Source organism: Arvicanthis niloticus, chromosome 5 (genome assembly GCF_011762505.2).
Source record: "Arvicanthis niloticus isolate mArvNil1 chromosome 5, mArvNil1.pat.X, whole genome shotgun sequence".
Taxonomy (NCBI): Eukaryota; Metazoa; Chordata; class Mammalia; order Rodentia; family Muridae; genus Arvicanthis; species Arvicanthis niloticus.
Window position 1 is genome coordinate 15,555,288 of NC_047662.1, and position 27,979 is coordinate 15,583,266.

The 27,979-nt window shown below is 52.0% G+C and overlaps 2 protein-coding genes across 8 annotated transcripts; one reads left to right on the plus strand and one right to left on the minus strand.

Annotated features, from left to right (window-relative positions):
• Positions 1 to 1,502: 1,502 nt before the first annotated feature.
• Positions 1,503 to 9,505, minus strand: LOC117708444 (aflatoxin B1 aldehyde reductase member 2). Its single transcript, XM_034502077.2, has 7 exons — positions 9,184 to 9,505; positions 5,962 to 6,149; positions 5,691 to 5,795; positions 3,118 to 3,214; positions 2,861 to 2,960; positions 2,202 to 2,331; positions 1,503 to 1,832 (listed from the first exon to the last, which is right to left on the minus strand). Exons 1-7 carry the CDS (start codon positions 9,503 to 9,505, stop codon positions 1,671 to 1,673), a joined length of 1,104 nt encoding a protein of 367 aa, XP_034357968.1. The 3' UTR covers positions 1,503 to 1,670.
• Slc66a1 (solute carrier family 66 member 1) lies at positions 9,503 to 25,696 on the plus strand. Of its 7 annotated transcripts, none has more exons than XR_004606839.2 (10): positions 9,503 to 9,640; positions 12,401 to 12,523; positions 13,225 to 13,407; positions 17,108 to 17,237; positions 18,135 to 18,222; positions 18,595 to 18,737; positions 18,898 to 18,990; positions 19,653 to 19,838; positions 21,170 to 22,363; positions 22,753 to 25,696. XR_004606839.2 is itself a non-coding variant. In XM_034502078.2 (9 exons), the coding sequence occupies exons 3-9, from the start codon at positions 13,244 to 13,246 to the stop codon at positions 21,248 to 21,250; spliced, it is 885 nt and encodes a 294-aa protein (XP_034357969.1). In that variant the 5' UTR covers positions 9,503 to 9,640; positions 12,401 to 12,523; positions 13,225 to 13,243; the 3' UTR covers positions 21,251 to 25,696. The 7 variants fall into 7 exon arrangements, 4 of the variants coding, with proteins under 4 accessions (XP_034357969.1, XP_034357970.1, XP_034357971.1 ...); XR_013110365.1 differs by having other exon boundaries at positions 21,170 to 21,420; positions 22,197 to 25,696; XR_013110366.1 differs by having other exon boundaries at positions 21,170 to 21,420.
• Positions 25,697 to 27,979: the final 2,283 nt, after the last annotated feature.

Sequence of the window (27,979 nt, forward strand, 5' to 3'; positions counted from 1 at the left end):
ACAAGGTTCCTCCTGTGACAGTCCCTTAGAGGAGTGGCCTCATCTGGACTCCCACATTGAGCCTCTTACCCACTTCCCAGAGCCTAAGTGCTGGTTGCTGCCAGGTGCTCACCAGTCACTACCTTGGCAAACCCCATGTTAGTGCCCAGCTGCAATGGAAATGGGCAAGTAGCAACGACCAGCCCTGGGATGTCTCTTCTCTAACCCTTTGTGCCTCAGATCTGTATGAGGGATTTAGGGAGGAAAATGGAGATACACTCGTTTGCACTAGTTAGCATTTAGTGGCCATGACAATATGCCGGAGACAAAGAGCTGAAGAGCACAAGGGTTAATTTTGGCTCGTGGCTTCAGCCTTTTCTTTGGGCTGATAGTAAATCTGAACATACGGTGTGGACACACCCCCAATGACTGGACACCCATTTCCCTAAGTAGGCACACCTCAAAAAAAAAAGGGGGGGGAATCAAAGCCCAGAGTCAAAGCTGAGGAACCAAGGGATGACAGATTAGAGGCTTCCACTAAGACTAAAACCACTTTGGAGATGACAGATGTTGAAAAAATATTCTACAGAGACTGTGGTGCCAGCTATTTGGTGGTCAAGCAAAAGAACTACTTGAATTCAGAAAATTTAGGTCAGTCTGGGCAATGTACATAAAATAAAAAAAAAATCGCCGGGTGGTGGTGGCGCACGCCTTTAATCCCAGCATTTGGGAGGCAGAGGCAGGCCGATTTCTGAGTTCGAGGCCAGCCTGGTCTACAGAGTGAGTTCCAGGACAGCCAGGACTACACAGAGAAACCCTGTCTCAAAAAACCAAATAAATAAATAAATAAAATAAAAAGAAAATTTAAAAAATCATTAAAAAAGATAAAAAAGAAAAAGCTGTGGTCTGGGTCAGATTACCCAGCATGCACACATGCACCCTGGTTTGAGTCTCAGTGCATAAGCCAGGCACAAGTCTGTCCCTATACGTGGGACATAGAGGATCAGAAATTCAAGGTCGTCCTCAGCTACATAGTAAGTTTGAGGCCAGCCTGGACTACTTGAGATCCTCTTTCAAAGCAAACAAACAGAACCAAGTCTACAGAATCCTGATAAACATTAACAATATTCATGGCGACTTTATTATGTATCTAAATTGTTCCCCTTCTGAGGATTTAGTAAGATGATTCGGAAGGAGAGACTCAAAAAGATGCCTTTTAAATTTATGTTTAAATTAGAGAGATCTCATTACGTATCCCTGGCTGGCCTGGAACTCATTGTTGACCTCATGCATGGGGCAAACCTCCTCCTTCAGCCTCCTGAGTGCTGGAATTAGCAGCTGTGCATACCCACGCCCACCTCATTCTGTCACATGTAGAAGATTGAGGGGTGAGCTGCATCTGGACATGGTGAGGAGACCCTCCCCGTCCGTGCTTTCTGAAGCCTAGCTCCTGGTTCCACCTTTTCTCATGGGTCCCCAGGCAGGGTGGAGGGAGCAGGTGTTGGGCAGCAGAGGAGACAGTCTGAGGTTCAGTCCTGGCTGCAGCCAGGTCAGACACCTGCTTTATTCAGATGGGAAACGAGTGGAGACCAGCAGAAAAGACCACTCTAGGTCAGCACTGGACAAGGAATGGCCAAGGTGGGAATCCAAAAGGTGGTGGGAAAGTCCTTGGCATCTTGAGCCATGTCAGTCTATCTGAAGTAGTTGGGACACTCGTGGGCAACCAGGTTCCAGGCTTGGTTAAAGGCTTCCACGACCGCCGGCTCCAGGGGCCCTTCCTCAGTGGCAGCCAAGTTCTGCTTCAGCTGCTCCAGACTGGACATGCCCAGGATGACTGCATCCCCTCGGGTGCCCTGCAAGGGGAAGACAGCCAGATCTCAGCACAGTCTGTTAGTTGGTGGCTCCTGTCACATGCCCCTCCTTGCCTATCCCCGGTAAGATCTGGGATCTTTGTATATTTCTGTCTAGGACACCCAGGAAGAGCTGAAAGTGCCTTTGCCAGATGAACACGTGACTGTTCTTGTCTCTTGTTATGGGAGCTCTTCCCTAAGGAGACTAAGTAAAAACCTATCCTGTCTATAGGACACTTGTCTCATGCCTGTTCAGCAAGCACTGTGCACACAGAATCAGCTCCCTAGCCCTGGAGGAGGTGTTTTCTCTGGAAATCACTGCAAGGCAAGTCTGGGTCTCCCAAAGGGCAGAAGCCCAGGGTACAGGGCTACCTGGAGCTGTGAGTGGTGGTACATCCAGCGCAGGGCGGCCGAGGTCATGCTGGGGGCACTGGTGCCATAGGTGGTCTGCAGAGCCTTTTCTACCAGGGTGATGGCCTCAAAGTGGTGTTCCTTCCAGAAGCTGAGGGAGTGGGAAGAGAGACATGGGCTGAGAATCTTCAGTCTCACCAGGAGCTGAAGCTAAAGAGCCTACCAAGGCATTGTTCCCACCCTGTTCTGTAGCGCAGAAGTAGCTATACCCCTTTGGGAGAGCTGCTTCTCCTTACAGGGTACCAGAAGCTCCTGGGGTACCCACTGCTGGCTAGATGTGAAAACTCCTGCCTGCCACTCACGCAGTGCAATGGAGAAGTTACTGCAAAGCCAGACTTGGCCCCAAAAGCCTCCACCCAAGGTCCTCTTTTCCCTCCTGGCAGGGCACTTCTCAGAGTAGCAAGACTTCCAGGCCCACAAGGTCTAGGGGAGGGGCTTCTTCATTTCCTTATGTAGGAAGAAGGAAATAAGGAACCCCAGGATTTGCTGTTTCTTATAGGAATCAAGAAACAGAAAGAGGGAATCATAGTGGTTTCTATTCCTAGAAGCGTCAGTAAGAACCCATGTAAGATAAAGGGGCTTCCCGCCCTGCCCATCCCGACACAGAGAGCCCCAGTCACCGGTTCCTGTAGGTCTCAGCCCAGTTATTCCCAAAGAAGCGGCCTACGGGCTGTTTCCCATCCTTGTCTTCATATTTGTACTTGCCAGTCAGCAGGCCTCCTGTGGGAAGGCCGCAGTCAGACCCCAGCCCGGAGGCTGCCAGATCCCAGCCCGCTCTCAACTGGAGAGGAGGGAGCATCTGCCAGGGCAGCAATCCATAGAGTCAGGGTGGGCATGCCCTCCCACCTACAGGGCCTGTGCCCATGGCAGCCCATACCAGCCAAAGGGTTGTAGGCGTAGAACCTCAGTCCGAAGTGTCTGAGGCAGGGGAGGAGCTCCGTCTCCACCTGCCGGGTGGTGGCGTTGTACATGCCCTACAGGGAAGGAGAGGCCTGTTGCAAAGTATGGCTGTGTCAGGGGGAGGGACACAGCCTTCCTCTTTTTAAAAAACAATTTATTTTGGAAACTTTTCTTTTTCAGAGATGGATCTTGGTAAACTGGTCAAGTCGTTAAATTCTCAGACTCAATTGATCTTCCTGCCTCAACCTCCCCAGTAGCTGAGGCTTACAGCCTGTAGCCTGGGCCTGCAGGTCCTCCACTTTTTAAATTGTATTTATTTTTGTATGACTGTAGGTATGTGTTATTCATGTGTCTGGATGCAGAGGCCAGAGGAAGATGTGGAAGATCCTGTTCTATTTCCTTGAGAGAGGGTCTCTCACTGAATCTGGAGCTGCGTAATCCCCGCCTCTTGCCATCCACAGATGACAACTGGGTACCAGGTGCACAGTCACACGTGGCTCTGTGTGTGTGAATTCTGAAGTGAGAATTCAGGTCCTCAGAGTGTACAGCATGCAGTTTTATCTATTAAGCCTGGCTTTTGATTTTTTGAATCAGTCTTGTCTTATAACCCAGGCTTGCCTTGAATTTAGTGAGCCTCCTGCCTTAGCCTTCCAAGTGCAGGGTCACATGCGTGTGTGTGACACCATGCCCACCTTTGCAATCTTCTACTTTGAACATTCTAAATTGACACCATCTTAGGTTCAGTTATGTCTAAAATCTCTAGTCCGGCACAGGCAGGGGAAGCTGGCCAGGATTACCAGTCTATAGCTTTCTCCAGGCCTCCTCTATGGGCTGGAGGCTAAATTTACAACTATTTAAAAGTTTGGCAATTTTTCTGCTTCTAAGAGGTGTAATATGGGCTAGTGAGATGGCTCAGCAGTTAAGAGCACTGACTGCTCTTCTAGAGGTCCTGAGTTCAATTCCCAGCAACCACATGGTGGCTCTAACTATTTGCAATGATGCCAGGCAGTGGTGGTGGCGCACGCCTTTAATCCCAGCACTTGGGAGGCAGAGGCAGGCAGATTTCTGAGTTTGAGGCCAGCCTGGTCTACAGAGTGAGTTCTAGGATAGCCAGAGATACACAAGAGAAACCCTGTCTTGAAAAACAAACAAACAAAAAACAACAACAACAACAACAACAACAACAACAACAAAAAACCCCAAAAAACCAAAACCAACAACAACAAAAAAAAAACAAAAACAAAAACAAAAACTATCTGTAATGAGATCTGATGCCCTCTTCTGGTCTGTCTGAAGACATCTACAATGTATTCATATAAATAAATTTTTAAAAAATGTTTTTTTTAAAAAAAAAGAGGTCTAATAATAAAATCCAAACTGTAGACAGCAAGCTGAGGTGTCACTCAGTGATAGCATCTGCTAGCATAGTCAGGTCTTAAGTTCAATCACCAGAGCTACCACAATAACAGAAGCCCCCAGGGACCTGCGGTGAAGGAGGATCTAAGGCCGATGCGCTCCTTACATGAAGGTAACAGATTCTAGTGGAATCATTGTACCCAGGGCAAACAATGAAAAGGCTGTTTGTCAGCTGACACCAGAATGAAGAGTTGCTTCCTACAAGTCCTCTGACCTGGACGAAGTCACTGTAGGAAGCAGTGACTGTTTTTTTTTTTTTTTTTTTTTTTTTGGTTTTTCGAGACAGGGTTTCTCTGTGTATCCCTGGCTGTCCTGGAACTCACTCTGTAGACCAGGCTGGCCTCGAACTCAGAAATCCGCCTGCCTCTGCCTCCCAAGTGCTGGGATTAAAGGCGTGCGCCACCACTGCCGGACAGTGACTGTTTTCTGTTATCTGCAGAGTTGTTTTTCTGAAGGAGCTTTACAGCCTGGGCATGGCTTTGGTCACAAGACGGTCCTGGCAATCCTGGACCATCTTCCATTACTGAGTACTGCAAACAGTTCACAACAGGGATTAAAGCTGCAGGGGCGTGGTGTTTTCCTTCAGGAAACGTATAGATTAGATTTGAGGCTTTGGTATGAGAAAAGCGTTCTATCCCCAAAAAAACCTTTTGTTAATAATCAATAAACACTTCTGCATGGTGGCTGTTCGAGGCTCACTGGGACCTCTCCCTGCCTCAGAGCCTGATTACACCTGGGCCTGACCCTCTTTCTTTGATCACTCTGATTAACTGAGAAGAACACCCACATGTGAAGGTGTGCTTCAGAGCCTGGAGGCCCCTGGGGAGGTGGAGGGAGGAGTAGGGGGGCAGGCAGGGGATCTGAGGGGATTCCTAACAAAGAGACATCTAGGCCAAAGCCTAACACTTCTTTCAGGGTGTGGAGAGGTTCTAGGACGGGCAGGAGGGATCAGGATGTGCGCTCATGCAGCAAGCCAATAGGGAGCCAGCTGGGCTGGGGAGAGATGAGGCAGTGCCTGCTTTGAAGAGGGGAGGGGTTGCTATGAGGAGGGTAGGAGGGGTCTAAACCACAGGAAATTTCAGGATCAATTGATCCAGAGGCCTGGGTGGCCCTCGTACAGAGAGTTCCCCTCACCTGGTACACAGTTGGCAGGATCCAGCCGTTGCTCTTGCAGAGGGTACAGATCTCAGCCACCTCCCAGGAGGCATAGTTGGACAGACCAAGCTCCACAAACTTGCCCTGCAGGGGAAAGGACGCGTTACAACTCAGCTCAGCCCCCGGAACCAGGAAGAGACCTGCTGAGGAACCTGGGAATCTAGTCTGTGCCCAGAGAGCCTCACTGGCTTGGCAGACTCAGGGCAAGCAGCATAGTGATCTCGTCTCTGGGCTCAGGGCCCTCCCTCACCTCCTGATGCAGCTGGTGGCAGGCACGAAGTGTCTCCTCCACAGGAGTGCCGTGGTCAGGAGCATGTAAGTAGAAGAGGTCCACCCGCGGACACTGCAGCCGCTTCAGAGATGTCTCTAATTGGGACCGGACACTGTCAGGCTTCAGTGACTTCCCATCCCAAGGGTTGGCCTTGGTGGCAATTTTCACTTGGAGGTAGATTATAATGATTAAGATATATTAGAAGGCCGGGCATGGTCGAACACAACTTTAATCCTAGTACTCGGGAGGCAGAGGCAAGAGGATCTGAGTTCAAGGCCAGCCTGGTCTTCAGGGTGAGTTCCAAGATGGCCAGGCCTACACAAAGAAACCCTGTCTCAGAAACAAACAAGCAAACACAAAAAAGAAAAAAGGATTTATAAGAATTATTCACTGGCCATGCAAATGTGAATGTTCCTGGCTAAATAACTTAACTTGGTTCCTAATTTGTAAAACGAGGTGACAAGAATGGAACTGTCCTCATATGGGAGGTACAGGGGCTACATTTCTTTCTATCTTTTCATTTTTTTTAAATTCCAGGTAGTGGGCTGGAGAGATGGTCCAGCAGTTAAGAGCACTGACTGCTCTTCCAGAGGTCCTGAGTTCAATTCCCAGCAATCACATGATGGCTCACAACCATCTGTAATGGGATCTGATGCCCTCTTCTGGAGACATACATACAGATAGAGAGCGCTCACATATATAAAATACATAAATAAAAAAATCTTAAAATTCTAGGGGTTTTAAAAATCTTTCTGATTTTTACATGCTATCTGTGAACTGAGTTTTAAAAACACTTTTTAATTAAGAGTACAAACTAGGGGCAGTAGAGACGGCTCTGCAGCTAAAAGCACTTGTTCCTGCAGAGGGCCTAGGCTGGGTTCCCAGCATCCACATGGCAGGTTAGAACCATCCGTCACTTTAGTTCCAGAGGATCTGATACCCTCTGGGTTCAAGGCACACATGTGGTGCATATCAACACACGCAGGTAAAACCCTTGTCTGCATATAATTTTAAAAATACATCTCTAAAAGTTTATTATTATTTTTTAATGAGAAAGTACCTAAATAGACATTAAAAGAAGACATGCTGGCTGGTAAGTTGTCTCAGTAGGCGCCTGCCATATAGGGCTACATTTTTAATTAAGAGGATAAATATGGCAGGGCAGGCAATATGGGACTTGAGACTTGATTGTACAGACTCACCATGCTCAAACGTCTCAGACCCTAGACTTGATGTTTCCAGGTATTGTCAGGATGCTGTGAGCCCATTTATTGGCTCCTTCTCACCAAAGAATGCAGATAGGGGCTGGAGAGATGGCTCAGCAGTTCAGAGCACTGGCTGCTCTTCCAGAGGTCGCGAGTTCAATTCCCAGCAACCACATGGTGGCGCACAGCCATCTATGAGATCTGGCGCTCTCTTCTGGCATGAAGGTGTACATGCAGAAGAGCACTCACATTAAATAAGAAATAAAATAAAGACTGGAGATGGAACTCAAGGGGCCAGGCCTGGAAGCAGGGAGACCCTTAAAGACTGTAAGAACTTAGGCAAGAGGGGCTGGAGAGATGGCTCAGTAGTTTAAAGAACTTACTGTTTTGCAGAGTATACAGAGGCTCCCACAAACACACATGCTGGTTTACAACCATGCGTAACTATACCCTCTCCTAGCCTCTGTGGGCACACACATACATGCAAGTAAAATAAATCTAAAAAAAAAAAAAAATTAGAGAAGAGATGGAGAGGGGCCTGAATGTGTTCCTTGGAAGCCATCAATCTTAACCAAAATCCCTGTCAGATTCTCAGACGCCTGTATTGTATTCAACCGTATTGTAGCCGCTCCTCAGTGCTTCGTACTGTTTCTTCTCAGAGAGGGAACGAACTACCTGGACTGATGGACAAATGGCTGGATTCTGGCAAGGACAAGGGGAGTCCTCTGATCCCCAGGATAAAGGCCAGAGGACCATAGCATCTCCCTATTACAACACCAGCCCCCAATCCATTCTTTCTGTAAACTTTTGCCACAGGTGTAACCTGAGGGCTTTGGCCTAGTGAGTCCTCAGACCCAAAGAAAGAAACAGACATGGACTAAAAAAGATGGGGGTAAGGGTGGGGAGAACAAAATGTTTATTATCAGGAGCGTCATCCAGGAGAACGATACAGCGTTCAGCTTGGGAGATCCGCTCACTTATGTCCCTCCAGCTTACCCAATCCTGAGTCTAAGGAGCCCACTGCACAGGAACTAGGAACCGGGAGGAAGAACCTCAGGACGAGGAAAAGTGTGACCTCTTTATGTAACAGGCACCCTCCTGAGACTCCAATAGCAGATGAAGGGAGGTTCCCCTCCTCCTCCCCTGCGGGACACGCGCCACTGACCACCCTGCCCCACACATGCACTTTGAATCTCTCAAACTCCATCTTCCAACAGCTAAGACTGCAGCCTCTGGTGCACCCTATTTACACGGCGGGGTCCATCCCCAGTGCTCTAAGAGCTTTGCCTACAGCTCTCCCCGGGGCCTCCACAAGCTACTCCTTAGCAACCAGCTTCAGTCTTCGTCTGACTTTTAAGTCTCCGTGGAGAAATCACTTCTCCCACGGCAACCCACAGAGCTACAGAGTTTGCCCTTGTAAGACCTGGCACAGAGTGGGCACAAAGGCCGAAATGCCCTCTCCTGACGCCACCTTTCCACCCCTGGCCCCAGCTTGGCCCTAGGCATTGTTGTCACAGGTCCCCTTGAGACCCACAGGTACTGTCAACTGCACGGGACAAAGTCTAGTCCGGATCAAAGACCGGAATGATAAAGCGTGCTCCTGGAGCGCAGGGGTTGTGAGGGAAAGAGGGGAGGGCAGGAACACAAAGCCTGGTGGGGGCTGCGGGTGGGGGACAGCTATGGGCAACTGTACGTTGGGAGGCAGGGATTGCGGTAGGAAGCAAAGGGCCAGAGAGAGTAAGCTAAACATTAGAGTAGGAAGCTTCCTCGCACCTGCCTCGTAGCTGCAACTCTAGAAGCTTCTAAGGAGAAGCGGGACAAAGTTCAGTTCACTAGTTCAGGACTCCGGTTGCCTTGGGAGCTTGGGGTAGACACAGCTGTGGATCCGGAGCTTACGAAGCTTCTGGATGCAGACCCTGGCCGGTGCACGCCGCGTGCGGGCACCAGCTCGGCTCTACTCGGTGCGGGGACCGGGGAGGCCGGGTGCAGCGGTTACCTGTGCAGTCGCCGCTGCCCAGCCCGAGCCCCAGGCCGCCCAGGATGTTCTCGGACTGGCCGTCGGAATACATGAAGGCCGTGTCCAGCTCGCTGTGGCCCCGCTCCAGGAAGGCACGTACGGTCGCGGCGCTAGCGCTCGCATCCATGCGGCGCCCCATCTCCATGGTGCCCAGCACCGTAGCGGGACGGAGAGGGCCGCCAGAGGCGGTGCGGGGTGGCGGAGGCCCGGACATGGCGAGAGGACGCACGACCGAAGGCCCGGAGCGCCGGGCACACCGAACAGCAGCGCGGACCACGGCTCGGGACGCTGCACGCAGCATGGAGACTGCGCTTGCGCGCCCGAAGCCTCAGGCTCCGCCCACAGCGCGGGGGCGGGGCGTCTTAGAGGTCAGCTGACCCCGGCGGGCTCGGATCCTGAAGCTGAGACCGGCTGTGGATCTTGAACTGGTGAGGAGGTGAGGATGAAGGGGGCTGGCGGCAGGCCCGGGCTGGCGGTCGGGACTCCAGGCGCACCCAGCCAAGTCTTTCCCACACCCTCCTTCGGCTCTGCACGGTCCCCGGCGCTGGTCCCCTCTTGGGGAGCGGGATCTTGGCTCTCAGCCCGTCCTGGCCAGGGATCCAGGACGGCCCCAGTTGTCACCTGCGGGTCCCTGTCTTCCGGCCTTTTGGCTTCCCTGGACTGGACGGCCTTGTTTTCCCTGCTCTGGGCGGGGGCCTCGCGGCGCTTGCCCCAGCTGCTGCCCTGTCATTATCCCTCCGAACCCGCAGAGTCACCGGAAGGAGTTAGAACCTTGGTTTGGAGGCCTGGAATGGGTAGGATCCCAGAGCCATTGCGCTCTCTTGTCACATTCTCCCCAGACCTGCGGGTAGGGAACCCAGAATGCCCCATTCCTCGCCAAGCTCACGGCAGGATTCCAAGGAGGGTTGGTTAGAAATGTGAGGACGCACAGGTGGAGGCAGGAGGATATCTGAGTTCGAGGCCAGCCTGGTCTACAGAGCTAATTTCAAGACAGCCAGGGGCTACACAGAGAAACCCTGTCTCAAACCGCTCCCATCCCCACCTGCCCCTAAAAGAAAAAAAGAAGTGTGTAGTTTCAGGTTTTGTTCACTTCGTGTATACGCCATGCTGCAATGTGATCCAGGGGGCTACAGCAAGAACAGAATATTACTGTTGACGCTGCCAGATGTGCTTTGGTGGGGAACACCTCCCTGGCTTTGCTCGGAGTTGGAGAGGAGCTGGGTGTGGTAGGAGTTACTGTCTCCTGGCCAGCCTTTCCGGATGGGAACCATGAGAGTCAATCCTTCATAGTACTGGGGGATGTAGTTCAGTGGAATATGGAGGTTTGGCCTGGGTTTGTTTGTTTGTTTTATCATAATCTGCAGTCAGTTTAGGAGGTAAAGACCTTGTAAGATTCCCTTCATTTTATACATCAGAACGCTGAAACTCCAACACTTGCCCAGAGGGACGTCTCAGTCCTAGGCCCGCTCAACTCACAAGTTTCCTTGAGCACCCTCCCTGCTCCCCTGTTCCTTCGATGTCTTTCTCTTTCCTCCTTTTTCTTTTTTCTCTTTGTCATGCTTCCTTCCCTCTCCTTTACATTTTCCGGGCCTTCGAGCCTTCGTTCAGCTGGTGCATCCAGACCCACTTGACTGGGAAGAATACAGACAGGGAGAGGGGAGAGAGACGTACTTGAAGCACAGTGTTTAAGAGGGACAGTGTTGCATCTTCTCCAGGAGTGTGTTCCAGGGGACTGGAGGAGGTGGTGGCAAGGCCTCTCGGAGAAAGCGAGAAGGCGTTTTAGAAATGGGTTGGGGTATCTCTCCCAGGCGTTTGTGGTAGAGAAGGGTTCCCTAGAGGCAGAGAGCCTGTGCAGGTGCATGAGCCTCTGAGGATCTAGGGCAGGAGAGAGGTTAAGAGGGTCATTCCTGGGGTCCTTAGGACCTTGCCTCTGGGATTTTGAACTTGATCCAGTATCAAAGTGGAACCTGCGTCTGCTTTGGTGGGGAACACCTGCCTGGCTTTTCTTGGAGTTGGAGGGAAATGGGCGTTGTAGGAGATTGTCTCCCTGGCCAGCCTTTCTGGACATGAACCATGAAAGTCAGACTCCTTAATAGTGGGGGATATAGCTCAGCATTAGAACATGTGACTAGCATCTATGAGGTCCTAGGCTCAATCTTTGGTATCAAGGAGTCTTTGAAGAGAGTGGGAGAGCTGCTTGAACCAAGGATCCCTGCTCACCTGGCTCCACAGGTGTGGGGAGGCACCACACTGGTCAAGATACTGGGTCCTCATCTTCAGACCATCACTCCCACTGGGTCAGATGTGAGGCTTATAGCTTTATGTTTGTCTTAGAAAGATGTTGTTAGCCCCCGTTCGTAGACAGGGTCAGCCAGACTGACTCGCTTGCCTGAAGCCACTCAGCCTTACCTGTGAAATGGGGACAGTGTTCCCGACAGCCTGGGTATTAGGTGTTATGAGGCATGGCAGGGTATGCATATGTGATGAATTGGGCAAGCCCACTCAGAATCTGCAGGAAGAGGTGGGGGAGGGGCCCAATAGGATGTGTGAGGGTGATAGACAAGAAGACTTCTTAGGGTGCAGTTCTTACCTAGACTGTGTGCGAGGTAATTGCTCCCCAAATTGGCTGTGCTCATGTCATCCACACGAGCAGCTAAGACCAGGAAGGAACCTTCCAGCCATCCTACGTCCCACACTGGGGCTTCCACAATGAGCTGGCCAGACAGTGCCTGGGGGCACCCTTACTCCCAGTTCTGGTGGCTGGTCACTTGAGGGCTGAGAGTCTGGGCTTCCTGAGAAAAGGAGCTGACTTGCTTCCTCTCCCTGTCCTGCTCACTGCAAGCTCAGCAGTCCTGGGTCCAGCCAGAGCTTTGTGAGGAGTCCAGGCCTCCCTGGCCTAAGTGGGAGCTAAGGCCCAGGAGTGAGTTGGCTTGGATGTGCAAACGCCCTCTCAGCACTGAAAGGGGAAGCCTGGGCCTGGGCAGCCTCAGTGAAGCCTCTCCCATGGGGGTTTGACTCTCTTGCTTTCTGGCTGGGTGGCCCTGGCAGATGACTTCCCTATTGTGGTCTCAGGTTCCTCCAGAATATGTCAGGAGGGCCCATGAGACTCAGGCGGATGACACAGTGTGTGAACACTGGCCAGAACTGGAGAACATGGCTCCAGCCAAGCCTTGCTTTCCCTGCTCGCTCTCTCTAGGTCGTCACACACAGAGAGTGACCACATAGGACTCTGTGCAGGTGGCAAGGAACTGAGAGGACCCTTTTCTTCCTGCTCCTACAACCAGCCGTGCTCTGGCTTGGGCGGTTGGCTCCCTTGCAGGTAGATATCCTGTATGTCTTCCAAGCTTTGGGAGGGACATGGCCTCCAGCATCCTATCCAGGTACAGGGCAACCCTAGGAACCACCTTCTTATCCCCACATGGAAGATGCATGTAGTAGCCTTCCCTCCAGTGAGTCCTGGCCTCAGAGATCTTGTCAGCAGAGTCATGAGAAGGGATGGATGCCTGGCCTGATGGTGCAGACCTGTAATCCCCACACTCAGATGTCTGCCGCGGGAGAACTGAAGGTTTATAGGCCAGCTTGGACAATTTATGAGACCTTATCTTGAGATACAAAGTTTTTGTTTGTTTGTTTGTTTAAAAAAAAAAAAAAAGCCAGCGAAGCAGGATAGTTGTTGACCTCCTGGGCAGCACACAGAAAGCTCTAGATCTGACCTCCAAAAGAAGCAAACAAACCAACCAACCTAAATGTTTACAAGTTGCACCAAAGGATGCTGTTGGCCTGTAGGCCCACCCACTCCACATACAAACTCATTTAACTGGCAAGGCAGCTGTATGAAGTCGGGCCTCTTGTTGTCCCCACTGTGCAGAGGACAGGACCAGTAACTGCCGGTCACAGGACTGTGACCGGGGCTAGACCTCCTAAGGCTGAAGACCTCTTTTTCCCTTTGTGTAGAACAAACCTTTGCTAGCCTTTGACCCTCTTGCCTGTGTTCATACACCTGCTCCTTCTTCCCCGCAGAGACCCTCCCTCTGCAGCCATGGTCTGGAGGACAGTGGGCGCCAGCAACTTCTCCATCTGCCCCAATGGCTCTATCCAGTGGATCTGGGATGTGTTTGGTGAATGTGCCCAGGATGGCTGGGATGAGGCCAGCGTGGGCCTGGGCTTGGTCTCCATCCTCTGCTTCGCTGCATCTACCTTCCCGTGAGTATGTGGCTGGGTGGCTGGAGTGGGGTGGGGAAGGGGCAGGGATTTGGGGGTTGGTGGAGGTTTCATGTACTGCACTGGGTTTGGGTGGTCCAGGGTTTGGCTGCCTGGTCCTTGACCTCTCTAGATCCCAGGCCAGATACACTCCCTGCCTGATCATACTCATGGATGTCCAGCTTGCTGTGAAGAAGGGAGGCCGCCTGGAATCTAGCACAGGCTAGACCTCATGTTGAATAATGTCGAATAACCTTTTCTTCCATATATTGAGCACCACTGTATTCCTGGCCCATGTACTGGGGGCGTTTAACCTCTTTTAGCTCAGTGAAATAGGCATCGAACCTTTTTCTCTGTTTCACAGACGAGACGCCGGTTAGGTCATGTGTTCTGCATTGCTCAGCTGGCAAGAGATGGGAGTGGACACTGGGAGGGCTGGGATGCGTCGGTTATGGCCACGTCCTTAAAGTGAAGAAAGGCAGTGGCGGCTACAGGAGCCAGAGCGTCCACACTCAGTTCTTCCACCTACTGGCTGTGGCCTCACTCTGGGCCTCAGATCTCATTTACCCAGTATGTATACCATCTAGAAAGCTGGCCTGGTGCTAGTGTTTGCTTACGTGAAGCATGAGGGAGAGCACCTGGCCGCTCAACAGAAGCAGGAAGGACTTAAAGTATGAGCTCCTAGCAGGCAGGAAGTGGCTGGCCATGAGCAGCAGGCATATGAAAGAAGGAACAGCTACTGTCGTGCCTGGCTGGGCCCAGTGCGAGGGTGAGGCGGCCGGAAGTAACCTCAGGTGCTCACCAAGGGCCCTATCGTCTAAGGCTGGTGTGCATGTTTTAAAAATTGTTTTAGGGTGGGCCATGCTGGTGCACACCTTTGATGCCAGCACTTGGGAGGCAGAGACAGGTAGATCTCGGAGTTCAATACCACTCTGGTCTGTAAATCGAGTTGTAGGACAGCCAGGGCTACACAAATAAACCGTCTCCAAAACCAAAAACCAACAACCACAGCAGCAGCAGCAGCAGCGGCAGCAACAAAAATTGCTCTTGGGCTAGGGAAATGGCTTTTGCAGAGGACCTAGGTTTGGTTGCCAGCATCCACAGAGTTACTGCCCAGACCCCCAGTTTCAGGAGATCTGACACCCTCTTCTGGCCTCTGCAACAGGCACACACGGTGCACATACATACAAGCAGGCAAAACACTTATGTACTAAAAATAAATCTTAAAAAAAATGTTTGCTTGTCCGCTGGGGGAGATCACTCAGCATAAAGTGCTTGCTGCTCCACAAGTGTGTGGGTCTCAGTTCGAATCCCCAGAACCCAGGTGAGGACGGATGACGTAATGGATGTCTAATCCCAGTGTGGAACAGCTGGCCTGGCGTGTGCAGCTGTCAGACAAGGTAGAGGTTGCCCTCTTACCTCCGTGTGAACACTGTGGTCCCTGCACACCACCTCCCTGCCTACTCCCACCCCCACTCTTTACAGCTCCTTGGAGGCTGATGCAGGAGGATCATGAATTCAAGGCCAACCTGGGCTATCCAAGGAGACACTGAACTGACCTTCCGGTCCCTACCTCTCAGTTGCTGGGATCACACGTGTAGCTACCATCCCCTCGCTGTCTTTTTTGACTTCTTTTTAAGGAAATGTTTATCTTATGCGTTTGGTTATTTTGCTTGCATGTATTTAAGTGCGCCACATGTGGGTACCTGGTGCCCATAGAGGGTGTTGGGATCCTTTGGAACCGTAGTTTACAGATAATTGTGGGCCTCCATGTACTGTGAACAGAATCTGGGTCTTTTGCAAGAACAACAAGCACTCTTAACTGTAGAAATGTCTCTCTATAGTCTCATGAGTTTTGTTTAAAAAGGTTTTTTTAATCATGAATTAATTTTTTTTTTTTTGAGATGACATCCTCAGTATTTTGCCTCAGTAGCCTGAAACTCACTGTCTAGACCAGGCTGTCCTCAAATTTATAGGAATCTACTACTGGCCTCTGCTTCTTGAGTGCTGAAATTAAAGGCTGGTGCCACTGCACCTGGCTTTGAGTTTCTTTCTTTTTCTAAATTTTTAAAATTTCATTTTATTGTTTTCCATGTGTGCATGTTTAGCCCGCATGTGTGTCTGTACATCATGTGTGCGAAGTATCCATGGAGGCTGGAGGAGGGCCGCAGATCTCTTGGGACTGGAGGTATAGGCAGCTGTAAGACACCATGTAGGTGGACGTAGGTCTTGTGCAAGAGCAGTCAGTGCTGTTAACCACTGAGTCATCTCTCCGTGTGTGTGTGTGTGTGTGTGTGTGTGTGTGTGTGTGTATAAAATGAATGATGTGTGTGAATATCTATGCATGTATGTGTGTGATGCCTGGTTTAGGCGATGCTGGGTATTGAACCCTGGGCATCCCAGTCCTTCCTGAATTTTTATTTTTATCATCTGTTTTTAATCTTGTTTTTGTTTTTGGTTTTTTGAGACAGGGTTTCTCTGTATAGCCCTGGCTGTCCTGGAACTCACTCTGTAGACCAGGCTGGCCTCGAACTCAGAAATCCGCCTGCCTCTGCCTCCCAAGTGCTGGGATTAAAGGCGTGCACCACCACCGCCCGGCTGTTTTTAATCTTAATACATACAGACAGTTAGAATAAAAAGTTGAGGCTGGGCTAAATGGCACTTGCCATGCAAACCTGACAATCTGAGCTGGGTTCCTGGAAAACACATACAGGTGATGGGAAAGAACTGACTCCACAAAGTTGTCCTCTGACCGCCACACGTGTGCGGTGCCACCTGCGAGCCCCTGATAGTAAATTATTGCTTTAAAAAGTCGAGGGGCTGGGGGTGTGGTAGAGCTCTGACCTAGCACATGTGAAGCTCTGGGGTCTAGTGTAGGACCCGGGGAAGCAAGACTGGAGAGCCAGGTGTGGAAGCATACGAGTCTGAGGCCTTGTCACAAACCTCTGGCCAGGGTGACTCTGAGCAGTGACAGCAACACGGCCATCTGTCCCCAGTGTGCAGTGTCCCACCATATCTGACCTTGCTTGTGTTGGGACTTAAGGAGTCATCACTTGAGACCCCGAGACCCCGGGACCCTGGGCTCTTGGCATCAGCAGCTCACTTTATATTACATTTGGCTTCATACAACCCAGCCACAGCAGGAAGGGCCTCAAGAAACCGTCTGGGGCCCAAAAGCCTGAGCTCAGAACTGCAGCCATCTGGCCACCCTTCTCAGCTGTGCCCCGAGAGTGACGAGGCTATAGGTCTATGTCTTACCATCAGTGGCTCCTGAAATCAGGGTCCAGCTGGTCCTTAGACTACCTCAGCTGCCGCCTCCCCTGCTTTCAGCTCCTGTCCAACCAGAGTTTTAAAAAGAAGCCAAGACACTTCTCATAGCAATGCGTTTGCTTCAGGAACCTCCACACAGCCTTTGTCCCTTCTGGACACCCCAGGCTGCAGTGAGGGAGAGTCTTTAAAGCTGAGGATCTGTCTGGAAAGCGACACAGATGCTGGGCCCCTGGGCTAGTAGGGGTCGGGCTGGTAGAATTCCTCCACAGATCAAAGAAACCCTCTGAGGATACTGCCTGTGAAGTTCTGGGTTCCAACCCGAGGGTGAGCACCTGGGCTCTCCTGCCCACCGCTGCTCCGGACATACTCTTACCAAGTCTTATTGGCCTTCTGGGCCATAGCCTCTGAGCCTGCGTCCCCTCCCCTTCCACAGCCAGTACATCAAAGCCTGCAAGACGGGCAACATGGACCAGGCCCTGTCACTGTGGTTCCTGCTGGGCTGGATCGGTGGAGACTCCTGCAACCTCATTGGCTCCTTTCTGGCAGACCAGCTCCCCCTGCAGGTGGGCGGGGCCCAGGCACAGTAGGGCAGCTAAAAGGACAAATGGGGGTAGCTGGGGGGGTGGGGGTGGGAAGGCCGGGGCTTCAAATCTGTCAGCCCGCACCCCATGGCTACCATCCTATGTAAGACGGTGAGTCAAGGCTTCTGTCCAAGTCTCAGATTTCTAATCTCCGTGTAAGCATATCACACCACAGGGGCCTGTGGTTCTGAGGGGTTGTGGGCCCAGATACATTTTCTGAGTTTAGGGCCCTCAAAGTAGCAAGTGGGGTTTTCCTTGAGAAGCACAGACATTATTCTGTGGCTAGCAGAACTGGGGTCAGTCAGGAAGGCCATGGCTACTCTGTCTCAGTGGCACTAGCCACAGATGCATCATTGACTGTCCAGGCTAGATTCTTGCTGGACCCTTTGTCCACCTGATCCCCCATTTGCTCAGGTGGGAACAGGAAACCTTCTGTTCAGTTGAAGAAACAGGGAATCCAAGAGGTGAAGTGGGCTGGCCACCACTGGGGTGCAGTGGAGGGGTGCAGTGGTCACCACTGGGGTGCAGTGGAGGGGTGCTGGGGTGGCCACCACTGGGGTGCAGTGGAGGGGTGCTGGGCTGATCACCCCTGGGGTGCAGTGGAGGGGTGCTGGGCTGGTCACCCCTGGGGTGCAGTGGAGGGGTGCTGGGCTGGTCACCCCTGGGGTGCAGTGGAGGGGTGCTGGGCTGGTCACCCCTGGGGTGTAGTGGAGGGGTGCAGTGGTCACCACTGGGGTGCAGTGGAGGGGTGCAGTGGTCACCACTGAGGTGCAGTGGAGGGGTGCTGGAGTGGTCACCCCTGGGGTGTAGTGGTGGGGTGCTGGAGCAGTCATATCATGGCCTGGGACTGCAGCCAGTGCCTGGGTCTGCTTCTCTCAGACCTACACGGCTGTGTATTACGTCCTGGCTGACCTGGTGATGCTGACACTGTACTTCTATTACAAGTTCAAGAAGCGGCCTTCTCCGTGTGAGTCCGAGGGTCACTCTGGGTCGGGCTCAGTTGCCCTTGGGAAGCCTGGGACCTGAGGTGAAGCTGAGATGGAGGAGACACCACTTGTTTGCTCCTCTTTCTGGTTCAGAGACAGAAATGAGGGTGGGTCACAGAGCAGACTCCATTGGCTGAGTGCTGACCCCTCTGCCCTGACTGTCTTTCCTTTGCATCCCTAGGGGAAGGGTACTGTTGTATGCCCATTCTACAGATGAAGGACTGGAGCTCAGAGAGGCTAGGTCACTTGTCCAAGGTCACACAGCTACTGAGAAGCAAGGCTGGGACTCCCATCCCAGGTTGTCTGCTGTCACTCAGATACCTAACCTTGGCCTCTCTCCTGCCTCAATCCAGTGTCTGCCCCTATCAATTCTGTACTCTTGTTCATCTTGGGGACGGTGTGTATCACACCACTGTTGAGCGGCACTGGTCCTGTGGCTGTCCCCAGGGAAGGCTTCCGGGGTCGGATGCTCCTGTCTGTGGAGCCAGGCAATAAGGTAGGTAGGAGATGGGTCTGTGGTGGTTGTGTGGGTGGGCTGGCTCGCCTTCCCCTGCTTGATCGTATGGCTGTTAAGTTGTGAGGGCTACTCTTCTGCTTGGAGAGACCGCCCCCCTAAAACTTGCACCAGAGACTGAGTGCCCCTTCCACTCTCTCAGCCTTTCACAAAGAAGGAGGTCGTCGGCTTTGTCATTGGCTCCGTCTCCAGTGTGCTGTACCTGTTCTCAAGGCTGCCTCAGATTCGCACCAATGTGAGCTTTCGGTAGGGGTGGGGTCACAGGGAGGAGGTGAAGCAGCTACGGTAGGGCGTTCAGAAGATCTAGACCACAGCAGCTGTTGATATGGGTAAAGTCACCCGGCTGGCTGTGCCTCTTTCTGCTTCTGGGAAATTGGCCCCTTGACACCTTTCATGGAGATGTGCATGAGACTGTGTCTCAGCAATGTTGGAGGTCAGGTGCCAGGGAGTTGCTAAGCTGAGAGACCAGAGAAGCCAGGAAAAGATGAGGACCCCACTGGAGGCTTGCTGGGCAGGAGGAGGCCGTGAGGACCACAGCTAGGGGCCAGCAGACATGTGCAGCTGTGGTGCCTGGGATCCTGGGAGAAGTGCTTAGAGTTGGTCATGATGGGGCTGGTTTGAGTGCCAAGCCCATTGTAGGCATTGGGCACACAATGAAAACCCAGCCAGGAGTATGTAACATAGAGGGCACACATGGATGGTTACAAACCAGTGACAAGCGCCCTCTCTGTTTCTGGGGACAAGGGCTCACTCTGTAGCCCAGACTGACCTGTATAACTGGCTGTATAGCTTAGGCTTGGCCTTGAACTCATGATCCTCCTGACTCAGCCTCTCGGGGGCTGGGGTTGTAGATTAGAGCCCTCTTTGGGGTCTCACACGCAGCCCCTTCCCCAACAGTTCCTACGGCAGTCAACCCAAGGCATTTCCTACTCGCTGTTCGCACTGGTGATGTTGGGGAACACGCTGTACGGGCTCAGCGTGCTGCTCAAAAACCCTGAGGTGGGCCAGAGTGAGGGCAGCTACCTGCTGCACCACCTGCCCTGGCTCGTGGGCAGCCTGGGAGTGCTGCTGCTTGACACCATTGTATCCTTCAAAGCCTGTGATGTTGACAGTGTTGTGTGGGCAAGGCAGCCTCTGCTTCAGCATGCACATCCCTGCCAGCCCGGCCCTCCATCTCCACAGCCATCCACCTGTTCCTTAGCTCATTCACCTGTTCATCCATGTAGCCTTCCATCTACAACCCAGCCTTTAACCATCCTTTATTTACCCATCCATCCATCCACCCATCCATCCATCTACCCACCCACCCATCTGTCACCCACTTAGTCACCTATCCGTCCAGCCACCCACCTGTTCATACACACATCCATTTGTACACCTATCCCTTTCATCTACAGTCCAACATTTCATCCAACCTCCATTTACCATGCCCATCTTCATCCATCTACCCACCCATCTGTCTGTCCGTCCATCCACCATCCATCCATCCATCCATCCATCCATCCATCCACCCACCCACCCATCTGCCAGTATATCTGCTCATCCAACTTCCCACTCACCTGTCCATTCACTCAACCACCCTTTCAGATTCCCATTTATCCATCCACGTATTCACCCATGCCCACACCCACCCATCCACCCATCTGTGTGTCCGTCAGTCCATCCATGATGGATGGACCTAGCCAGCACCATCCGTGAGCAAGGACAGTGTGTGCACTGGGTTTTGGGGTAGTTACTTAACTTCAGTGGCACCCAGTGCTGTGGAGTGAATCACCACGGGACTGTCCTGCGTTGGGAGAAACAGAGGCCTCACCAGGTGTCATTGTACTTGGGTCTGGGGAGAAGTTATTCAGGCACAAGGGAGCAGAGGCCCGCCCGGCACAGCCTGTGCAAAGGCCCCGAGGGGCAGAAGAGTGAGTGCGTCCATCCGTGGGAAGTGAAAGCTGAGTCATAAGGATGAGCATGTGTAGGCTTCGTTCCTGTTCTCTGCTTTTCACTGATGACAAGGGTGAGCTGCCAGCCAGACCCTCAGGGTTTCAGTCGCTGTCCCCCAGGGTAACAGCTGCTGGCATCAGCGTCTGAGCACCTTCTCCATGTGACCTCTTAGTGTTGCCCAGTGGGTCAGCTGGACCTTATTTGGCTCTCACTTGGCAAGAAGTAAACATGGTCCTTGTGTCAACATCTGGTGAGTCCCTGTGGGACGTAGTGAGAGAGAAAGGCTTAAAGCCTAGAGGGCACACATGGCCCAGCCTCTGAGTGCCGTAGAGAGGAAGAGGTCCTATTTCAGGGTCCCTGGTGGCAGAGCCGGGGCATCGAGGAGGGCACTCAGGGTAGTGGGGGAGCAAGGCGGAAGAGGGAGAGCGACAGGAGCCGGGCCAGCCAGTGTGCCTGCTGTGCCTTAACGCTGTCCTCAGATCTCCATCCAGTTCCTGCTGTACAGAAGCCATGATGCTGCTACAGCTGCCTCAGAGCGAGAGCCCCTCCTCCCGAGCTGACCAGCGTCCTGGATGACAGGAACCTCAGCAGCCATTCCAGGAAGGAGGAGGTGTGGGCAGGGAGACTGCCGCCGCTGGACTGGCCCTAGGAGGTGGCCTGCAACTCTGGGCCTGGCTGCCTTCAGACAGGCCTGGAGTTGGCTCATGCTATACCAGGACCTACCTCTCAGGTATATGACGGCTGCCTGAGGAGCCTCTAGGTCGCCCATAGCTGAGACCCCAGAAGACGGTGTGGCCACTTCCCATCTACCTACCTCAATCTATGTACTCCTGGCTACGTCATAGTCAGGGCACCCAGGGTTGTCCCTCTGACTGGGCACAACCTAGTAAATGGTACCTTCTAGCTGGGCCTGTTTTTGCTGCTCCTTCCCACGGTGCTTGAGGTGTAGGCAGGGACCCAGGGCAAGTCCAGCCTGATAGGGGGACCATGTGCGTGCAGCCTCCCTGGGCCTTTGGCATCCTAACTTGTATCTCTCTGCCCTCTTGTACACAGATCCTACCCTGGTGTGGGACATGGCAGCAAAGGGGACATCAGTGGGCTCTCTGTTCCTGGGGCTCTGGAAGAAGCAGATAACTAAGGGCAGGATTTGGTTGAGTATCTCCAGGGTCTTGGCATGACCATGCAACTGCCCACTGAGTCCTTGCCAAGGCTGTGTGGGGGTGAGGTGGTTAGCTCAAAGCGAGGCGTGTAGTCAGGTGTCTCGTATAGTTGGAACTCAAGAGAAGTAGAGAAGTGGAGAAGAGGGGCAGACTGGTGCCTTCCTGAAGAAGATGGAGACCAGAAGCCCAGGTGGAGGACAAGGCCAGCAGGAGACAGGCCCATGGGTGACGAAGGCAGAGAGGAAGGAAGAAAGGTTGCTCCTAGCTGTCTTTGTTATACCACCTTTTGGGGACAGAGGACCAGCCCCCTTCCCTGCTAGCCTCAGCTTACTCACTACTATTGTAGGTCTACAACGCCAGTCAGATGCAGGGGCCACCTGCCAGAGACAGGACAGCCACCTCTGGGTGCTGTTTTAGCTTCTCTGCCCATAGCTGAAGAGAAGATCCTGGCACAGAGCCAGGCAAGGCATGTGCTGCTCCGGGTCCCTGCTCCCCGCCCACTGCTGGCTTCAGGTGAGCATTGCAGCTCCATGCCATCCTGGGCCTTGGCTCTATGCTAGTTTCCTAGGGCAAGATGGCACCTTTCCAAGTCCTGAAGACCTGGGGCCTTAGTGTGGCACGTGACCCCAGGTGCAGGCCTGAACTGAAGCTGCCTAGGCAGGAGAAAATGAAATGACAGCCCTGCCTGAGAAGCTCTCCTGGGTCTGTCCAGGAGGGGTGACACCCCTTCATGGGGGAGTCATGCTTTGCTTACAGGAATGCCTGTCGTACAGTCTCAGGAAGATTGCAGCTTCTCTAAACCTTGATTCCTTCTCTCTTCTGGAGGCTCACTCCAGTGCGCCAAGTAGGGGACAGAGTACGGGGCTTGTAGATCCTGATGGCCTGGTTATTTTATCTGCTAGGTTCATGGACTTCAGGATCTCAAGCCTGTCTCAGCTACCGTGAGCCTTGTGACTTAGGCCAGCTCCCTAAGTCTGTTTCTCTCCCCCACAACACTGAAAACAGCGCGACCGACCTCAGACCCTCTGTGTGCTGCCTGCATGAGTTGCACTTTTGGTTTTATGTCCTGGCATCTGGTTCATGGGTGAAGAAAGGGTAACTACATTACTGTCCCCATCCAACGGGATGTAGCCACCTTGTACCTCCTCAGGAGGACAGCCAGCTTGGCTAACATGGCCCTGCTGTAACAATGGCCCCGTTGCTGCTGAGGGCCAGAAACTCCACAACTGGCTTCCATGTCTTCTCCTTGGCCCATACTTCTTGCTTTTTGCAGGTCAAGGAGTGGTGGGCCGCTCGTCCTGATGCGGCCTGCCATACCACAGGCTCCTCGGGCCCTTCCTCAGCTTGTGTGTGGACATTCTGGTTCCAGACCAGGTTCAGCCACAGAAATGGAAATATGCCCTCAAGTCACTCAAGGACGAAGGGGGTTGGGGGGAGGCTGGACCATGTGCCTGCAAGTGGTTATTTTGAGACAGGGTTTTCCTGTAGCTCATACCAGCCCGAAACCCACAATCCTCCTGTCTCTGCTTCTTAGTGCAGGGACAACAAGTATATATCATCATGCCTGGCTTCTATAAGATGCCCTGTAGGAAAGCCCTTCTTCTGGCACCTGGCCCTCTACAGTATTCACAAGGCTTTGCCTCCTCTGAAGTCGAGGGGCAGAAGAAGCTAGAGGCAGAGCCTAGCCAGGCCAGGATTCTCTGGTTATTTATCAGACCTGGGGATCTCAATCTCTCCCTGCCCCCCAACTAGGACAGTATGGCCTCCAGGAAGGGGAGCAGTCCCAAATCTCCCTTCTCTGTCCCTTTCGTCTGAATCAGCTTCATGGCTTCCCAGGGAAGTAAGCAGGTGTGAGCTGGAATAGGAAGGCTTGAGGCTGCTACCTCATGGCAGGTACTGCTTTCCCCACAGGTTCCCTGGGCTCAGGTGGTAAGGTCCCATCCTGTCTCCCAGCCCTGCCCAACAGCTCTAAGGACACAGCTACCCCCAATTCCACACCTGCGTCAGACAAATGGGCAAGGAGCATCTGTTTATACATCATTTTGTCCCCAAGATATAGTAGATGCTCAACAAAATACCTGAGACAGTCTGGAGGCTCTGGCAGAGGTGGAGACCGGCATGCCAATAGCAGGCACAGAGCGACTTTACAGGGTGACTCGTGAATTAGAGCTTGATCCACTATTTGGAAAGGTGCCGTGTTACCTGTACAGTATTAGCATTTGAGTGAGGTGTTAGAGGTAGTGAGAATATAATTCTGTCTTGCAACATTCCTGTGCATGTACAATCCAGAGCATGCAAAGGCCATCTGTGTAGGAGCTCTGCAGAGAGCTGCTGAAGACAGGCGTTTGCTGGACAGCGCAGAGGGCTAAGTCTGTGCAGGCGTCATAATACTTAACCCAGCCCATTTGCCCAGGCCATTTTCCAAGTTGGAAAGTTTCACAAAAGAGGCAGAGATAATGACAGGAGAGTGTGTCTACCAAGAGACATTCTAAATGACACAAAGTAACATATGTAGGGGCTTGGGGGTGCAGCTCGGTTAGGAGGGGACTTGCCGAGTATACGTGAGGTCTTGGGTTCAATCCCCAGGGTGGCACAGAATGGTCATCTGGTGGTGCATGCTTGAAATCCCAGCACTTAGGAGGCAGAGGCAAGATGAGTTCAAAGCCATCCTTAACAATATTGTAAGGCTAGCCTAGGCTACATGAGTTTCTGTCTTAAAAACAACAAAATCCTAGAAATAGTAAGTTGAAATAAGGCACAAAAACACCAATGTAGATAGATTTCAGAGTTCTGTGAATTTATATAACATGTTCTGCATTTTATGGTTTATAAAAATAATTATTGAAAACCAAGCTCGGTCAGGGCTGGGAATCTGGCTCAGTGGTTAAGAACATTCTGTTCTTGCAGAGGACCAGAGTTCAGTCCCCAGCACCCACATCAGGCGGCTCACACCCACTGGCAACTCCACCTGTAGGTGATCTGATGACTGCCCTTCCCCAGTAAGAAAGATATAAAATAGAAATAAAAGAAAACCAATCTTGGTGGCACAGGCCTCTGATGTTAGCACCGGGAAGGCTGAGGCAGGAAGAACACACTGAAGAATAGCTTGGGGTCCAAAGCAAGTGACAGGTCAGCCTGGGCAACTCAGCAGACCCTTTCTCAAAGTTAAAAAAAGAAAGAAATTATAACCGAGTACAGCAAGGAGACACAAAACTTACAGAGCAAGAAAAAAAAAAAAAGCACTAGTTAGTTTTTTTCTGGGCAACTATCTGTGTACCTCAGGCTGACCTGGAAGTCTACAGGTAGCCAAGGATGACCCACCTCCACCTCCCAAGTGCTGGGATTCCAGCTTGAACCCGGCTCTGCAATATGTCTTGGTGTATCTTGATTATAGAGAACTCTATCCTTTAAGAAGCAGGCTCAGGCAATCGCGAGTTTGCTCTCTAGTGACTTAAGCATGTTGCTTTGCACAGGCGGACCCAGGTCCCACATGGAGGCAACCCATACTGCAAAGCTTGCCCCTCGGTAGAATGATGTGTCTTCCTAGCTCACGAGTAGCCCTACATAGGTGTCCCACCCATTGAGATCTAAACAACTTACTGGTTGTTAATCCCAGCACTCAGAGGCAGGCTGATCTCCATGAGTTCAAGTCCAGCCTGGTCTACATAGTAAAACCCTGTCTTGAAAAAACAGACAAACAAGACCTAAGCAACTGTACAGTGGCGTAAGTGCCTGCCTGCGTAGACCCCATGACGGGGTCCTGTCCAGTGTTTCCGACAGTTCTCTGCTGTCTTGCCTGCTGCTGCTGTTCCGTTGTGTGTCTAATAAACTCTCTCCTCTCTCCTGCCCTTTTGTCTTGGTGAATTCTTTCACAATCTGCACATTACCAGTCTGTCACTGACATTCCTTGTATGGCAGTGAAGAAGTACTACCATGTACGTGTGGTACCAAGGCTATGTGGGGATGGTGTGAAGAAGATTGTCCTGGGTATCAAAAGTCTGAGCCTCTTCCATCCCCTGCTGAGGTGTGTGTGCGTGCGTGCGTGTGTGTATCAGCACTGCCTTGAAGTCCTTGGTCACTGGGCTATTGAATGAGGAAATCTTGACTCAGGAAGTCTAGGGCCTGAGGTTGGAGTTTTGGAGCTGTTATGTACAAGAGCTGAAGAGACAGATACAGGTAGCGCTTAGACCAGACAGACTCCTGGCCCAGGGTTTCTGCTATGGATTTCCTATCCAGGCTCCTTCCTGTTCTGTGAAGACAACAGGGGTACCTCCAGGTGGTAGATAGCCTGTGGGACATGCCATCAGGTGACAAGACCCAGCTCATAGCTATTCAACCCTTACCTCAGCTGTCGATGCGCCTTTTGGGGTGAGAGGGGGCCATTTCTTTAGATAAGGTTTCACTGTGTAGCTCTGGTTGGCTTGAAACTTGCAAATGTAAGACCAGGTTGGCCTTCTGTTGAACTTGAAGCTCCACTGCTTCTTCAGGGTCTCCCTAGATGGCCTTTGTGTCTGGTTTTTGTTTTTTGAGACAGGGTTTCTCTATATAACCCTAGTGCCTGTGTCTGCCCTTGAACTTTTACTTAAACTTTTCTTTATTTTATGTATATGAGGACACTGTAGCTGTCTTCAGACACACCAGAAGAGGGCATCGGATCCCATTACAGATGGTTGTGAGCTACCATGTCATTGCTGGGAATTGAACTCAGGACCTCTGGAAGAACAGCCATCTCTCCAGCCCAACCTTCAACTTTTAAATCGACATGTAGAATGTCTTCCCTACCTGTATGTTTGGCAACCCCATGTATGTCCAGTGCCCAGAGGCCAGAATATGGCATTGAATCTCCTGGAACAAGATAGCTTTGAGCCACCCATTGTGTAGGAGCTGGGAGTCAAACTCGGGTCCTTTAGGCGAGCAGCCAGTGCTTTTAACCACTGAACTGTCTCTCCAACCCCAAGGGCCTTGAACATGTGATCCTTGGGATTTCCCCAGAGCTGTTTGCAGCCTGGGAAAGCTCTCTATCCTCTCCCTCAGGTCTTCCCTTTTCATCTTAAGAATGCCCCAGGGGCTCTGCCAGCCACCATGGCCCTCCCACTGAAGCAGCAAGGCATGCAAGAACAGAGGAGTGGCCATGAATACAAACACTCTTTGACTTGTCCCATGCTGTCCCTTAGCTAGGCATCCCCACTGCATAGAGGGAACACAGAGGCCCTTCCGTCCCACTCACAGCCCACAGAAAGGTGTTTGGGCAAGGCCTACCTTTAAAGGTTGCTTTATTAAGGTAAAAAGTCAAAAATTAGTTGACTTGTACTTGTTTGCGGTGGTTCCCCCCACCCTTGAATTCAAAGCAACTAAATGTACACAGTACTAAAAGTAGCACTATGTGTGTGTTTGTACATGCTTGCACACTGCTAAGGGTAGCACATGCTGGTGGAGTGCTTGGTAACCGTCACCCTGGCATCTCTTACTTGATGCATTTTTTTTTTTTGCGTCCTCTCTGTGCGTATATGTGCGTGCACTCGTGCACATGTGCCAGTCAGCTTGGGATTGAACCCAAGCTGTCAGGCTTGGTGGCCAGCACCCTTACCCACTAGACAGCATCTCGCTGGCCCAGTCTCCAGTTTTAGCATTCTGAGAAAGTCTCACTATGTAGGTCAAGCAGGCCTGGATATTACTGTATGGGCTGGCCTTGAATTCATGCCAACCCTCCGGTTACTTACCACTGCCTTCCAGGTGTTGTAGTTACAGTGTGCCGGCACGCACTGCCGGCTTTTTTAGTTGAGACAATGTATGGCTATGTAGGCCTGGCCAGGCCAGTCTCGAACTCACGGTCCTTCTGCCTCAGCTTCAGTGTTGCTATTACAGGTATGAGTCATGACACCTGGCCCCACTCTTTCTTTGGTCTCCAGTGGAATCCTGGACTTTACATAGGACCAAATAAGAGAAACCAGGACTGAGTCGGGGACATCACCAACATCGGGTGGCAAGCATGCATCCGTCACACCCAGGGGAAATGGCTAGCTAGCCTGGAAGGGTTCGGCAGACACTGGGCCCCCCTTCGGTCCCTAGGGAAGGCCATGCGCATCTGGAGAGACAGGCAGGTGAGCAAGAAGGCACGGCCAGCACTGA